The 15681-nt window shown below is 44.4% G+C and overlaps 1 protein-coding gene across 9 annotated transcripts; it reads right to left on the bottom strand.

The window, feature by feature from the left end:
• Positions 1-610: 610 nt before the first annotated feature.
• On the bottom strand, positions 611-13774 carry LOC134866208 (neoverrucotoxin subunit alpha-like). 9 transcript variants are annotated; one of them, XM_063886221.1, is made up of 4 exons: positions 13633-13774; positions 8298-8419; positions 6189-6301; positions 611-4666 (listed from the first exon to the last, which is right to left on the bottom strand). In XM_063886221.1, exons 3-4 carry the CDS (start codon positions 6286-6288, stop codon positions 1818-1820), a joined length of 2949 nt encoding a protein of 982 aa, XP_063742291.1. In that variant the 5' UTR covers positions 6289-6301; positions 8298-8419; positions 13633-13774; the 3' UTR covers positions 611-1817. The 9 variants fall into 9 exon arrangements, with proteins under 9 accessions (XP_063742291.1, XP_063742292.1, XP_063742289.1 ...); XM_063886222.1 differs by lacking the exon at positions 13633-13774 and adding an exon at positions 10163-10254; XM_063886219.1 differs by lacking the exon at positions 13633-13774 and adding an exon at positions 9285-9538.
• Between the last annotated feature and the right edge of the window lie 1907 nt (positions 13775-15681).

The raw sequence follows: 15681 nt of genomic DNA, 5'->3' as shown, positions 1-15681 counted from the left end.
CGTGGAGTTGGTGAGGAGCTCGAGACACGGCAGCCATCCTCGGCGCCATCTTGCTTACATTCATGTTCAAATAGAGATGAAGTGATGGTGGAAGAGATTTCTGAAATCTAACTTGAAGGGGTACGAGTATAAAGTATCATGGAAATACACAACTAAAGTAAAAGTACCTCTAAACTGAAGTTCAGTATTTGGGTATATGTTTGAGAGACTTCACATCGAGGAGAAAGAAGTCAGAAAACATTTGGGGAATAATGACATTTATTTATGGATTATGAATATCTCTCCATCTGTCAGTAAATGATAATCAATGCACATCAGTATCAGGAATAATGATGTAAAACTCAAGAATAAAAACAGTAAATAAAACGTTAGGATCAGCAGGAAGCTGATAACCCGGTTCAAACAGCAACAGGTAAACAGATCACAACGGGAACACATTCAAACCTTTACGTTGCAGCGTAGCTCTAAATTAAATGTGGGCTCCAGACAGAGGACTACTTTATATGCCAACTGTCAAAAAAAAAGAAGAAGATATGTTTCAACATAAAGAGACAGAGGGATAGCCCGGTGGCCTAGCTACGGAATAACAAAGAACCAATAATCAAACAACTCGCTTTCAACATAAAATGTCTGTATTTTTGAGCTCAAGTCATATTCAGCATATCAAAACAAACAGTCACAAACCTTTTACCGGAGAAACTCAAATCCAACAAAACAACAAATAAGGCAATTGAAATCACAAAACAGTAGTTCATCATTGGACTCAGGGTGATAAAGGTGTGGGGAGGGGAGAAGTCCTTTGTGTCCTTTGTCACTCTGGAGATAAAGAGTGTAAAACAGTCTGATCCAGGGAATAGGGAGGCTAGAAAGTAACGTTTTGCATAGTGTAGTGTGTAGGGCAGGTACAAGTGCAACGTGGGGGGGAATTATATCTGTGTATCGTGAGTAGACTTATCTGAGGGTGACTCAGGCCAGGGTGGATCACTGGAATGCAGGGTGAACTGAGAAGGGGATGAATGGCTTCCCAACAGCTCCTGGTTAAGTGAAGAGAAACCCCAAACCGCCTTGTCTCCCTGAAGAAGTCCCTGAATAACCCACTTTCTTCTCTTGTTAGATCGGCTCCTTATATTGTTTTCTCCTCTCCATGAATGGCATACTGTCTCCTTTTTTTGTAACGGCACACAGGTGCAAACCGTTCTCTTAATTGTTTCACAGGGGTGAATGATTGATGAGCCACTCCCCCTTTCTTCAGGGAATCTGAGGGATTGTTGTAGGGTTTCCCCCTGTCCTGCTACAACGTGAGAAAGACCATATCTAAAAGTTATACTTTTCTCTTCCAGCTGTTGATAGATTTTCTTTGATCTCCTTAAACTCATATCTGTTGTTCTTGGAGACTTCACACTGTATCATCCTTTGGTAAGAAATGAACAAATCTACAAGCCATCGCTGCACACAGAAAACAGGAACAGGAAAGGGAAGGTCTCAGCCAATCAAATTCTTTGTTACAGGCTGTTGATGATCGGTGGCTAAGTATGGTGATTACATTACCTCACATCCACATGTTAGCTTCCTGACAATGCTAAGCCATTTAGAGGTTACATGTAGCCCTGATTTTAAACTTTAAGAGAATCAACCCAGGGCATATCATTCAATTAGACTTATGATACATTTCCACGACAGTTCTGATTAAAGTGAACTTTCCACTAGTCTGATTTATTGTTTAACGTTTAGAAAAGTATCATCCAGCAGGACCCCCGTATCATTTCAGGACCCTCAACAAGACAACAAGTCATTAACTCTTTAATTCTCCTGTATCCTTAAGCTTGGCTGACCCTACTCTTATCTAAAGCACCAAAGAACCTCTTCATGCTTTTTGCCCCCATTTTCCAGAACATCTGATCAAAGCCTCCATCTTCCTCCTCGCCACTCGAGTCAGCAGCAGATGATCGGTTCTGTGCAAACAATACAGAGTTATTGAACTTGAAGTGAACTGGCAGCCCGTCTTCTGTTTTAGGACATGGGACAGCTGAAGCATTGATCGCTTCTAGAACTGGTGGGCGTTGGCCGTCTGAGAATGTCACCAGAACCTGGATGTTCTCTTCCACATCTTTGCCAAAGATTGAGAGCACAGAATCAAACAAATACTCCTGTGATGGTGTGAGCTGAGCTAAATGAGCCTGAACTACAAAACACAGGGCGTTGATTTCACTGACGCCACGCTCTGAAGAGAAGAGATTAAGGAGCTGTTCTGTGATGTCCTCATCTATTGTATCTCCAAAGCCTTGAGTGTCAACGACGGTCAGAGAGAAAGGGATTTTAAAGCCCTCTTGGTGGTTGATTTTGTACACAGTGACTTCAGAGGTCTGGCTTTCAGCTTGAGATCTCGACTGATCCTCATCAACTAACTTGAATCTGAAATTGTCCTCCCACTCTACACCAACTATGTAGTTGATGAGTCCATTGATCAGAGTGGACTTCCCAGATCCTGGTGCTCCAAGAAGCAATATTGTGCGATTTTGCCTCGTGCTTTCTGAGCCAAAGCTGTACCTCCGGCATCCATCCACCTCCATGTCTTCTTCTGTCAGAGGCAGTTTGTAAACTGAGGGAGATCCAGAGTTGATCCTCTTGCTTTTACTTTTGAGGAGTTCAGTGAGAGGTGCAGGTTTAGTTGTGCAGACATTAACAGAGATGCTTTCTTTGCTTCTTCCAGCTGCACCACAATCACCCCTGACCCTGACAGCGTATTCTGTCTCTGGCTGAAGTCCTGGAATGATCACCTTCTCAGCTCCCACCATCATTTGCTCCCAGTGGAGATCTCCCTCTCTCACCTGTTGGTCTGGTTTGGCGTACTCTACGATGTAGCTCAAAACGTGGACATCTTGTCCGAGCTCAGCAGGTTCCTCCCAGCTGACTGATATCTCACGTGAGTTTGATTCAACGTTGGGTTTTCCAGGAGGGCTGCAGGGTAAGGTTTTAATGGATCCTCTCACTTCATTGGCTGGCCCGGCACCTACTGGTGTCTCTGCCCTGCATCTGAACACGTACTCTGTGTTAGGACTCAGGTCGCTCACTGTGACTTCTTCAGCTATGGATGCTTTCTTTTGTTTCCAGCCATCCTCTCCACTGACACGGTACTCCACAGAGTAGGAGGTGATGTCCTCAGCTCCAGATCTGGGTGGAGATATCTCCAGCGTCACACTGTTGTGGTTTACATCACTTCCTGTTACTGTTGCAGGCTCTGAAGGTGGCTCAAAGTTCTCACTGACAGCAGAGCCGTCTGTATAAAGGTGGATGCTTGCCCCTTTCTGTGTCTCGTCTGATAAACCCACTGTCAGAAATGTAATGTTAGGCTTATCCTTGTTGGCATCGGCGAAATCACTGAAGAGCTTTGCTTTACGCCGCATTGCTTCCATTTCTCTTCTTGAGTTGTACCATTGATCTGGAGTGTGTGGATGTTGAGCGTGGTCTGGTTTGGGTGTTTGTTTCAGGTACTTTGATAAAGCTGAGAGGTACGGTTCATCCCTTCCCAGCGAGGTGAAGATAAAACACACAGCGTGCTCCGTGTTGAGAATTTCTTCATGAAGATCATTTTCTCGTGGAACGATCTCGGTGTTTTTCATCATGTTGGTGGTGGACTTTAAAATGGAGATTTCTCTCTCCTTACAGTCCATCCACTCGTTCAGGTTCTCGCTGTTGAAAGGAGAAGAACATGTCTTCCTCAGGATCTCTGCGAGCACAGCTTCTTCTTCTCCTCCTCCTCGGATTGATGGAAGTTTCTCTTTCAGGGTTCGTTGGAATTCCAGTTTGAACTCAGAGCACATCTGTTTAAAGGTTTTGAGTTTTTTTCCAATCTGTGGGAACTGCTGTGCAGTTTGGGTTTTCAGTGCATCATTGCACCTCATTTCCAGGTCACTGAAGTCCTCCAGGACCCTCTGACATTCTTCAACTAATCCAATACTTATCTGACGGACAAGTTTAGCAGCAGTAGAATCTAAATATGTCAGTGGCAACATCCAGACCTTCACTGGTACTGCTTTTTCCCCGTTGGCTCCCAGCAGCTTTGGCAGACTTTGGTAGACTTCTAATGCATCCTGAAAGGATGTAGGAGGTTTCTGAATCAAAAAGTCTCCAAAGAATCTGCAGGACAGTTTCTCAACATTAGCTTTGTCCTTGTCTTCCATTTTCTGTGAGCTTTCTCCGTCTATTGGAAGGCAGGGGATTTTGTTGATCATCAGCTTCAAGTTGCGTTGAATGTCTTGATGGTTTTCGTTTACAGACACCTCACGGTCAAAGACAAAGAAGGCTTGTGCACCATAAAGGATACCTGTGACTACATGTGTTGCTATTCCTTTATCAAACACAGACTGATGCTTAACATTGTCTCTCCCAAGATGATTCATGGACAGCTCATGGAACTTTGTGGTAGTTTGGTAATACAGAGTTACTCTGGCCTGATTTTTGGAAGTCTTGCTGTCGTTCAGGTATTTGGCCGATCCACCAACCTCTACCAGTCCACTCAAGAAACTGGCCTTCAGTGATCCTTCAACATCTAATGCTAAAGATTTGTCCTCAATTGATTCAGATGCAACTATATCAAAACTGTTATTGTTTTGTTGTCTTTCTCTGACATGATTGTCAAGGTCATCACAGTCCCACAATGTGATTCCTGCAAAAGAAGAATCAAACATCAACCTAGATCCAGATTAGATGCTTAAACCCACTATAACTTTACGGGGAATCAAAGCACCATCCTTCCCATGGATGGAGCTTTCCTGTTGTTAAAAACTGAAATATAGAATGCTTCGTTCACTGATGACATTTATGATATTAAAGGTCCCCTATCATGCTATTTTTCTGGTCCATATATGTGTGTTGTTGCTTCACTATGACGTGTTTTCATGCGTCAATGTTGAAAAAGCACTTTATTTTCCGCACACAGCCCCTTTGAATAAAGTACTTTTCACTCCGTCTGAAAGGCTCTGAAGAGCCTGTGCCCCCACCTTTGCAAAAGCTCACTCTGCTGTGATTGGTCAACCGCTAAGAGATGTGTCGAAAGAAAAACTGTGAAAAAATGGCATCGCTTGTTGTGCTGTACCAGTTTATTACAAATAAATACTGATGGATTATCAGTTATCATTTCAAAGTGACACAGAGACGTTGGATGGACCTTCAGCAGCGTTTTTATGACCTTCAGTATTTTCATGAGTGCATCCTTGTTGTGAACCTCACAGAGTGGTGCCACCGTTGTTGTCTTTTGTTTGTTAAGATCTTGGCTCATCTCTTGGAATAAAGGCTAGCTTCCATTGCTTCCCCATACCACCCGGATCTTATAGAAAAATCATTTTCACTCTAATGTCAAGCATTCCTCAGATCCCAATCTACCATTTACTCTGTGGAGTTCCACAGGGGTCAGTCCTTGGCCCCAACTTGTTTTCTTTATACGCTCTACCTCTAGGTCACCGGCTCAGTCAGTTTCACTATCTCTCCACTGTTACTCTGACGACACACAGATGAACTCTGCAGTAAGTCCAGAAAGTTAATGTCCATTTTAAAGGAAAAGGAACAAAATACTCTTGGTTCTTGTGGTTGCTCTTTTATCCCTTAAATGAAGTTGTCTTAACACTGTGCCAGTTTTAATGCTGTACCTTTTGTTTCATACTGACTGGTTTTTACCATTTCTTCTGTGTTTTGTGTTGTATTCGCCTGTATTGTTTGATGTAACACTGTTGGTACTGCTTTTCGTGGCCAGGTCTCTCTTGGAAAAGAGATTTTAATCTCAATGAGACTGACCTGGATAATAAAGGATATATATAAAGTAAGGCAACATGTGATGGGTAATGTTAGTGCTCTCCATGACTGCCTGGATGGATGTCTCTTAACCCCTCTGATCTGAATTCATTCAAACCGAAATCTTTCTTAGTCTTCCTGGTATCTTTGTCTCTGACATAAATCCTGCATCAGCCCCCGGGCCCCCAACGTTAAACCCTACTCAGGAAACATGGGTGTTATCTTTGACCAGAATCTGAACTTGAGCCTCACATGAACAAGCTAGTTCAAACCTGCTTCCTCCATCTCCACAACAAATCTAATCCATGCTATCAACCAGAAATCTGGAGTCACTTATGTATGGCTTTTATCTGTGTGTTTCCTTCCTGGGTAAAAGAAAATGTCTGAAATATTTTCCTCACCAGGGATGAGAGAGTCTTTGCGGCAGTCGTACAACATCCCAAGACTGAAAGGCCGTCCGAGCGCCACCACCTCCATCGTCCCGCTGCCTTCAGAGGCCATCGCTCTGAATGACCTGAAAAGAATCGACAACAGCTCGTTGGTGAACTTCAATGATTTGGTAATATCAGGTCCATGACATGTTTACATGCTTCAAAGTTGAAACAGCGCTTTATTTTCCTCACACGGCCTGGGAATAAAGTACCACTTTTAACTCCGTCTGAAAACGCTCTGAAGAGCCCATGCCCCCACCTTTGCAAAAGCGCACTCTGCTCTGATTGGTTAGCTGGCGACTCTGCTGTGATTGGTCAACCGCTTAAAGATTTGTCAAATGTCCCGCCCCTGAAAACAACTGAAAAAATGGCATCGCTTGTTGTGCCGTACCAGTTTATTACAAATAAATACTGATGGATTATCAGCAATCATCCCAAAGTGACACAGAGACGTTGACCTTCAGCAGAGACGTTGACCTTCAGCAGAGACAGAGACCTTCAGCAGAGACAGAGACGTTGACCTTCAGCAGAGACGTTGACCTTCAGCAGAGACGTTGACCTTCAGCAGAGATGTTAACCTTCAGCAGAGACAGAGACATTGACCTTCAGCAGAGACGTTGACCTTCAGCAGAGACGTTGACCTTCAGCAGAGACAGAGACCTTCAGCAGAGACGTTGACCTTCAGCAGAGACAGAGACCTTCAGCAGAGACATTGACCTTCAGCAGAGACGTTGACCTTCAGCAGAGACGTTGACCTTCAGCAGAGACGTTAACCTTCAGCAGAGACAGAGACGTGACCTTCAGCAGAGACAGAGACGTTGACCTTCAGCAGAGACGTTGACCTTCAGCAGAGACGTTGACCTTCAGCAGAGACGTTGACCTTCAGAGCGTTTTTATGACCTTGAACAGAACTTTTGATCAAACAGCAAAGACTGCTTATAGTTATGGCTCTGTGAAGGGAAGCAGTTTCCCTGCTCTGTCTTGGCAGTTAGTTCAGTGAGGTTTGGTCGTACAGGGATGAGACGTATACCAATGGAATCTGTGGAATCTCAGGCTTCATATGATATGTGGTTTGTGCAGATAGCATGAAGTAAAAAAACACCGTAGCTCACTCAGTGCTATAGCGTTAGCTCGTTTTCGTTCAGTGATGATTTAGACGCTTGGTGTTGGAGTTATGTTTCGTTTTGGTAAAAATGGTTACTATGGTCTGGTAGCTGAGCTTCTTCCTGTTCAGCGGGTATGCCACATTAATAGGTTGTTAAATGTTAACATGCCCTGAGACGCTGTTTCTTACAGGTTGCTGGCAGGGGCTATCGGGCTTAAGAGGTTACCCTGTTGATGAAAAACCCTCGCTGTATGTGAAATGTCGGGAATCCACCATCATTTGGGTCTTTGTTAATAAGTGCATCCACTTGTTCTTCACGTCTTCTTCCTGAGGTATGGCAAACAAAGAAAGGTTTGGTTCGCAGCGAAAGTGTCAGCTTCTCCTCGCCATGGCTCCTCCACTCGGGTCGGCTTTATGGAGCGACTCGCACTGCTGTTGGCTTATTCAGTTCCATATCACGGTGAGGTCAGTGTGATACGGAACTGAACCAGGAAGTAAAGAAAGGATTCCAATCGAGGCGTTTCAGGCAGGGGGGAGGGATATGGGAGAGACTCTCCCTCTGGTCTAAACTTTGGGATTTTAGCTTTTGCAGACCTATTACACACACACACATAAATAACACACTACAGGAAAGGGAGAACCCCCAAAAGCATAACATGGCTCCTTTAAATATTCAAGTCTTTCCTTACACTAACTCTGAATGAGCACACCTTCCCAAAGCTTGAGCTGCTGTACACCTTACAGTCGTCCATCATTCTCCGTTATAACACGTCCCTTTCTATGATAATAAGACATATTTAATTGAAATAAATTGCTATTCATGAATCAAATCAACTTATTCAAGAATAAAAGGGATGTGATTTTCACAATTTACAAACACAATGGTTTCACTGTTACAGTTTCATTTCCATTTTGTATTTCTTTATTTAGTTTGTGTTTATTTCATGCATTAACAGCGCGTTGTTGGTTCCTACCTGCAGATGTCAAAGGGAGGGAACCGTCACACAGTCTGATAGGGTGAGGCTGGCTGTGTTTGTGAGCAGGACTGAAAGGGACAGCTTTACTGCATTCCACAAAGAGGAGCGGTGTGTGTCCTCTGTCAATTACAATCAGCAGCGAGTTACTAAAGTAAAATGCTAATTGTTACAACAATATTAACAACGATGTCCTATCTTATGATATCTCAGCTGTGAAATCCATTTAGCTGCAAAATGAGTACCCTTACTTTTGATCATTTAAGAGTGAGACTAAGTTTAAATGCATTTACTCGTAAAGGAGTATTTGACATGAATCGTATCGGTATGTTACTGAACATAACACTGAAGACTTTTTCCACCAAAAAAGAACTAGCTGTCTGATCCTCCTCACAGTCTGAGTTTCTGTTTCCCTAAGAACAAGGTTAAGGTCTTCTGGAATATCATATCTGCCCAAAGGTGGCGCAGGAATGATTCCTAAAACCAGCCAAAGACTCGGTATCTTTGCACTTTATTTTTTACCTTTTGTTCTACGACTTTGATCAAAAACCCTGTAAATAAGGAGAGGATCATTAAGATCATTATTGACAGAATATCAAAGTAGTATCACCAAAAGTAAAATATTAACGGCCAACAATTAAGAAGCAACGGAAAGATTTCAGGAAGAAGTAAATATCTCATACCAGAGCTTAGAAACAATAATCTCATCTATCTGTTCGATCGATTGGGAGAACTAATGACCATCTGTATGAAAGGCCACTGTATGTCTGTAGTCCCCAAGCAGGTAAAGAACACAGAAGATTCACCTGCAACAATATACACTCACAAACATACAGAACACAAGTAAAAATAAAGCTCAATGCCCCACATGAGGTCAGAAGAGAGCCCAGGTCTGGTTCCCTTAAAGAGGAGTCCTGAGATCTCTTTAGATCAGGTTCTGGTTCTAACAGAAGACTTCAGTGTGTTTGAGATTTGTAGGAAACTCACCAGAGATTCTGCAGGTTGTTGAGAAGAAGCTGAGAGATCAGGGGGTTCTCCTTCAGAGAGACAGAGATCAGAGGGTTCTCCTTCAGAGAGACAGAGATCAGGGGGTTCTCCTTCAGAGAGACACAGAGATCAGGGGGTTCTCCTTCAGAGAGACACAGAGATCAGGGGGTTCTCCTTCAGAGACACAGAGATCAGGGGGTTCTCCTTCAGAGACACAGAGATCAGAGGGTTCTCCTTCAGAGACACAGAGATCAGGGGGTTCTCCTTCAGAGACGCAGAGATCAGGGGGTTCTCCTTCAGAGACACAGAGATCAGGGGGTTCTCCTTCAGAGAGACACAGAGATCAGGGGGTTCTCCTTCAGAGACACAGAGATCAGGGGGTTCTCCTTCAGAGAGACACAGAGATCAGGGGGTTCTCCTTCAGAGAGACACAGAGATCAGGGGGTTCTCCTTCAGAGACACAGAGTAAGAGAGTCAGTGACATAAATCTCTGTCTCTGATAAAGTGTTCACCTTCATCAGAAGACGTGGCATTAAAGTAGTGAACACAAAAAGAAGAAGAACCGGATCGCCCTGTGACGTGCATGGGTGTGACTCGGTATGAAGAATATGCTAACACTGTCAATACACAGCCAAAATCAGCAAAGCAGGAAAGCCAGTAAACAAGTCTGAATTGATCTTTTTGAAACCTTTATGTTATACTCGTTGGGCGTTGAGGTTTCCCTCATTTTCAATGACGACAAATTTACATGAAGGGTCATGCCCACAACAACAGCAATGACAGAAAACATGAGGATAAAAATAACAAACGAAAAATAGTTGCAGTTTGAAGAGCAGAGATTAATACCAAATGTTTAAATCAGTAGTAGATGGGAGTACCTTAGAGCTGGTTGCAGAGTGGTCCATGTGTTAGGAGCATCAAAGAAAGAGGCAGTTTCTCCAAGATCCGAACGAGCGCAAGGAACCCTCAGAGTGAGCCAGCTGTTGGATCTGGTTTGATAAGAACCAAGATTCCAGTGTAATGGGGAGGAGATATATGGAGGAGGTTTACCACTGATGGCTTTAAAAACAAACAAGTGGTAACTGCACCTCCAACAACGAGAGGAGCCGCCTTACTATCGAGAACATTAATATATATGGTCAAAAGTACAGGACCCAATACAGAGCCTTGTGGGACACCGTTGGTTATGGATAAAAATTTCCCAATTGCCAAGTGGTGATTTCAAGCATTGACGCCTGGAAGATAGATCATCCTGAAACCACGCACAAGCTCCCGTATCCAAGCCGATATCAGACAGCTTTTTTAAAGTAGATTGTGATCGACCGTGTCAAAAGCCTTTGAGAGGAGGGCAAAGAGGGCCGCACAGTGCTTCCTCATGTTCAAGGCCGAGACTCTGTTGTTGGTAACTGGAGTGATAGCAGTGATGGTACTGTGGTTGGGTCTGAAACCGGATTGGTGAGGACTAAGAATAGAGTGGCTTCACAGGAAACACTTTTTGAGGGTTGATTAAAGTCTCAAGTACTTTGGCCAGGCATGGAAGTGTAGAGATCGGACGGCAGTTATCCAGACTGTCCCTACCACCCCCCTTGTGCAGTGGAATAACACGTGCAGATTTCCAGATCAGCGGAAATAAGCCCGAAGTGATGGAAAGATTAAAGATGTAGGACAATGGCTCACTCATAATTGGAGCAGCCATTTTTATAAAAAAAGACTCTAAGTGATCCTCACCAGAGTATGACTTAGGGTCTGTAGATTGTACATTTCTGAGGACCTCAGAAGATGTAAAGGGCTGAAAGGAGACATGGTCCAGGGGGGGGGTCTACAATCAGTGACCTGCGAGGAAGGCTTTTAATTAATGCGAGGGATTCTTATTATCTGCTGACCACTGGTTCCTCGGGGTAGAAGTCAACATCTACCGCTTCAACCATCATAACCTGACTCTCATATATCTGCTCTGGGACGGTGCAAATATCCAGACAACCCACATATGTGTGTAAGTGCTCATATCAAACCCTGGCCGACAAAACCCCGAACTGTAAAGCTGTATTCACAGGACACGTGATTCTCTCTCTGCTCACCCTGAGGCAGGGCGCAGAGCTTTGAGGTGAAAACCGCTCGCTAGGTCTACGGTTACCTCCCTTGCTAGCTTGCTCCGCTAAGCAGAGCTGTCTCCTGATTAATTGCCTGTGGAAAGGTCAGTGGTGAACAAGGTTAAAATGTCAACAAGTGGAACTTTGAGCGGTGCAAGAACGGCTGCCATTCAGATGTCTCCGTGACAAAGCCCTCCCTCCTCACCACAACCTCAGACATTATACCAGAGAGCATCACATCAACAGCCTGGCTCAGTGTGCAGTACAATGTTCTGAAGCTAACGTCAGCTAACGTATGTTGAGTGATTGATATACGCTAACATGAACTGATGTATTTTAGTGACAGTAACAAAAAAAATGTGTGGCTCATTCAACAATGTTCATTACCATACCTGCTGTTTCTGTCTTTGCAGTATCACCTGGTAGCAACAAAAGCCAGAACACACCTGGATGGATTTAAAGAAACCTGCTCCTTCTGCTGCAGGTTTAGGACTTATTTTCATGGAGATTTTTTTGGGTACATAGATTAACCCAAAAATACTTAGGGTGTCGATCAGTCAATGGGATGAAGGGATGAAGGAAGTGTGGGGTAGAGGTAAGAGCGGATCTTAGGATGAAGGGATGCAGGAAGTGTGGGGTAGAGGTAAGAGCAGATCTTAGGATGAAGGAAGTGTGGGATAGAGGTAAGAGCGGATCTTAGGATGAAGGAAGTGTGGGATAGAGGTAAGAGCGGATCTTAGGATGAAGGAAGTGTGGGATAGAGGTAAGAGCGGATCTTAGGATGAAGGAAGTGTGGGATAGAGGTAAGAGCGGATCTTAGGATGAAGGGATGTGGGTAAAGAGGAGGTAGAAAGGGGAAAGGATGAATGAAGAAGAAAGGGAGCGTGGGATGTGATGTGTTGACTTGGTGAAAGCGGCTCAGCAGGGGGTCAGAGGTCAGCTGGAGGTGAAGCCCTGCTCCCGAACGTAAGTTCACTAATAACACAAAGTTCATGTTTATTGTTCAGGTCATGGTTTAAGTTTTGGTGGACTAAACTGTATTCGGACAAGTTTGTAGTTTCTTCAGAGGTGAGAGTGTGTGGTTCTACAAGCTGGTCCTGTGTGAACTGACCCCTCTCAAGCTGTTTGTTGAGTCCATCGCTCTGAAGGACCTGAAAAGATTGCACAACAGTTTGTTAACTCACCATTACAGATGTTTGGAGTAACACTTTGGCTGATGCAGTTACTGTCAACTTTTCCAGTTAATGTTTCCCATTTTGTGCAAACAAATAAATCACTTAGTTAAGAAATACTCGAGTCTTTCAGCTCCCTCCAAAGACTGATGCTGTACAGAGGCTCCACCACACTTACTCTAATTGAGCGAAACACTAACATACTCAATGAGAAATCATAATGACCAACAGTCAGTGGTTGCTTTTGTTTTGTGTTGTAACCCATTATTAATCCCTGTTTTTGTCTGACTGCAAAGAGACAACAACCAATGCAGAGAGACTCAATCCGACTACAAATCCAAACGAAATGTTTAAAAAGACCCATAATGGACTTCAATGAGACGCAAAACTTATGCAAACCTTTGTGTATATTTCCATGAACTCAGCAGCCTGTATTGTATGCTGTGTTTCTGTGTGTGTATGAATGTGTTTCATACGTCACAGAGCTGCAGGCTGTTGTCTCTGTTGGGTTTAACCTCCATATCAGCCTCCTGTCAGCTGCTGGCTCAAACCGGCACCATGCTGCCCTCTGCTGGCTGCTCACACAAACTGCTCAGGTCCATACTGCCTCACAATACCCATGATACACTTTCAGGGTCCACTTCCAAGAACCAGAACTCTCTAACAAAGACCAAGTTAACTGGGGAAGGAGAAGCAACACAAAGCAGATGCAGTTGGTAAAATAAAATTGTCTAATGTTCAGTTAAGTTGTCCTGCATTAAGAAGTAAATATCTCATACCAGAGCTTAGAAACAATAATCTCATCTATCTGTTCGATCGATTGGGAGAACTAATGACCATCTGTATGAAAGGCCACTGTATGTCTGTAGTCCCCAAGCAGGTAAAGAACACAGAAGATTCACCTGCAACAATATACACTCACAAACATACAGAACACAAGTAAAAATAAAGCTCAATGCCCCACATGAGGTCAGAAGAGAGCCCAGGTCTGGTTCCCTTAAAGAGGAGTCCTGAGATCTATCCTTTAGATCAGGTTCTGGTTCTAACAGAAGACTTCAGTGTGTTTGAGATTTGTAGGAAACTCACCAGAGATTCTGCAGGTTGTTGAGAAGAAGCTGAGAGATCAGGGGGTTCTCCTTCAGAGACACAGAGATCAGGGGGTTCTCCTTCAGAGACACAAAGATCAGGGGGTTCTCCTTCAGAGAGACACAGAGATCAGGGGGTTCTCCTTCAGAGAGACACAAAGATCAGGGGGTTCTCCTTCAGAGAGACACAGAGATCAGGGGGTTCTCCTTCAGAGAGACACAGAGATCAGGGGGTTCTCCTTCAGAGAGACACAGAGATCAGGGGGTTCTCCTTCAGAGAGACACAGACATCAGGGGGGTTCTCCTTCAGAGAGACACAGAGATCAGGAGGTTCTCCTTCAGAGACACAGAGATCAGGGGGTTCTCCTTCAGAGACACAGAGATCAGGGGTTCTCCTTCAGAGACACAGAGATCAGGGGGTTCTCCTTCAGAGAGACACAGAGATCAGAGGGTTCTCCTTCAGAGACACAGAGATCAGGGGGTTCTCCTTCAGAGAGACACAGAGATCAGGGGGTTCTCCTTCAGAGAGACAGAGATCAGGGGGTTCTCCTTCAGAGAGACACAGAGATCAGGGGGGTTCTCCTTCAGAGACACAGAGATCAGGGGGTTCTCCTTCAGAGAGACACAGAGATTCAGAGACACAGAGATCAGGGGGTTCTCCTTCAGAGAGACACAGAGATCAGGGGGTTCTCCTTCAGAGACCAGGGGGTTCTCCTTCAGAGAGACACAGAGATCAGGGGGTTCTCCTTCAGAGACTCTCCTTCAGAGACCAGGGGGTTCTCCTTCAGAGAGACAAAGGCCAGGGGGTTCTCCTTCAGAGACACAGAGATCAGAGGGTTCTCCTTCAGAGACCAGGGGGTTCTCCTTCAGAGAGACACAGAGATCAGGGGGTTCTCCTTCAGAGACACAAAGGTCAGGGGGTTCTCCTTCAGAGAGACACAGAGATCAGGGGGTTCTCCTTCAGAGAGACACAGAGATCAGGGGGTTCTCCTTCAGAGACACAGAGATCAGGGGGTTCTCCTTCAGAGAGACACAGAGATCAGGGGGTTCTCCTTCAGAGAGACAGAGATCAGGGGGTTCTCCTTCAGAGAGATGAGCAAATGGCAGAACATATGTCAAACATCAGCTGTCATATGTCTGGCTGATGCATTGGAGCATCCCTATATGAAAGATCAGACACAAACTGACTATATAAACTACATAGACAAAAGTATTGGGACGCTCCTCATGGAATTCAGGTGTTTCATTCAGTCCCGTCGCCACAGGTGTATAAATCAAACACCTATCCATGCAGTCCGCCGTTACAAACATTTGTGAAAGAACGGGTCGTTCCAAACAGCTCGCTGAACTCGAACGTGGTCCTGTAATAGGACGCCACCGAAAGATAAAAGGTTGACAAAAAGCTGTGGAGTTTAGTGAATGCACACACTCCAGCATCTCGTAGAAAGCCTCCCCAGAAGAGTGGGGGCTGTTACAGCTGCAAAGGGGGACCAACTCCATAGTAATGCCTAAGAATTTTGCAAAGCTCCTGTATGTGTGATGAGTAGGTGGCCCAATACTTCTGTCTATATAGTGTACGTTTACATAAAAGGACTATGAAGAGACAGCTTGTAGAAATTGACCCAAAGCAGAAAATATACAAAAGGATGTTTGGAGTGAAGTAATGTCTGGATTCATTCTGTAGTCACTTTGAAGTAGTCTGTATGTCTGTTTCTGTCTCAATCTGTTTCACTTTCAGCCGAGCCTGTGACTTTAGAGACGCTCTATTCTGCTTTTTGGGTTTTCCCACCCTGTGGTTTTTATAGGTTTAGTACTCAGCGGCTCCAAGCGGAAGTCTGCTCACTTCCTGCCGCTCTAGCGTTCTGCATGTTGTTTGCATCCATTATTTGTTGTTGTTTGCTCTTCATCTAGTCAGTCCTGCATCTATTTGCAGTTGATTTCCTTGTTCTTTTGCATCTTTTGGTCTTCGTTTGCCTTTGCTTGTTAAAGCCGTGTCTTCTTGTTGTGGTGCTTTTATAATCATTAGTTGTCAGTTTCTGTCAGCCTTAAG

This window comes from Eleginops maclovinus, chromosome 6, assembly GCF_036324505.1.
Source record: "Eleginops maclovinus isolate JMC-PN-2008 ecotype Puerto Natales chromosome 6, JC_Emac_rtc_rv5, whole genome shotgun sequence".
NCBI classification, from domain to species: domain Eukaryota; kingdom Metazoa; phylum Chordata; class Actinopteri; order Perciformes; family Eleginopidae; genus Eleginops; species Eleginops maclovinus.
The sequence above is the reverse complement of the archived record's forward strand: the minus strand, read 5'-3'. Positions and strand labels throughout refer to the sequence as shown.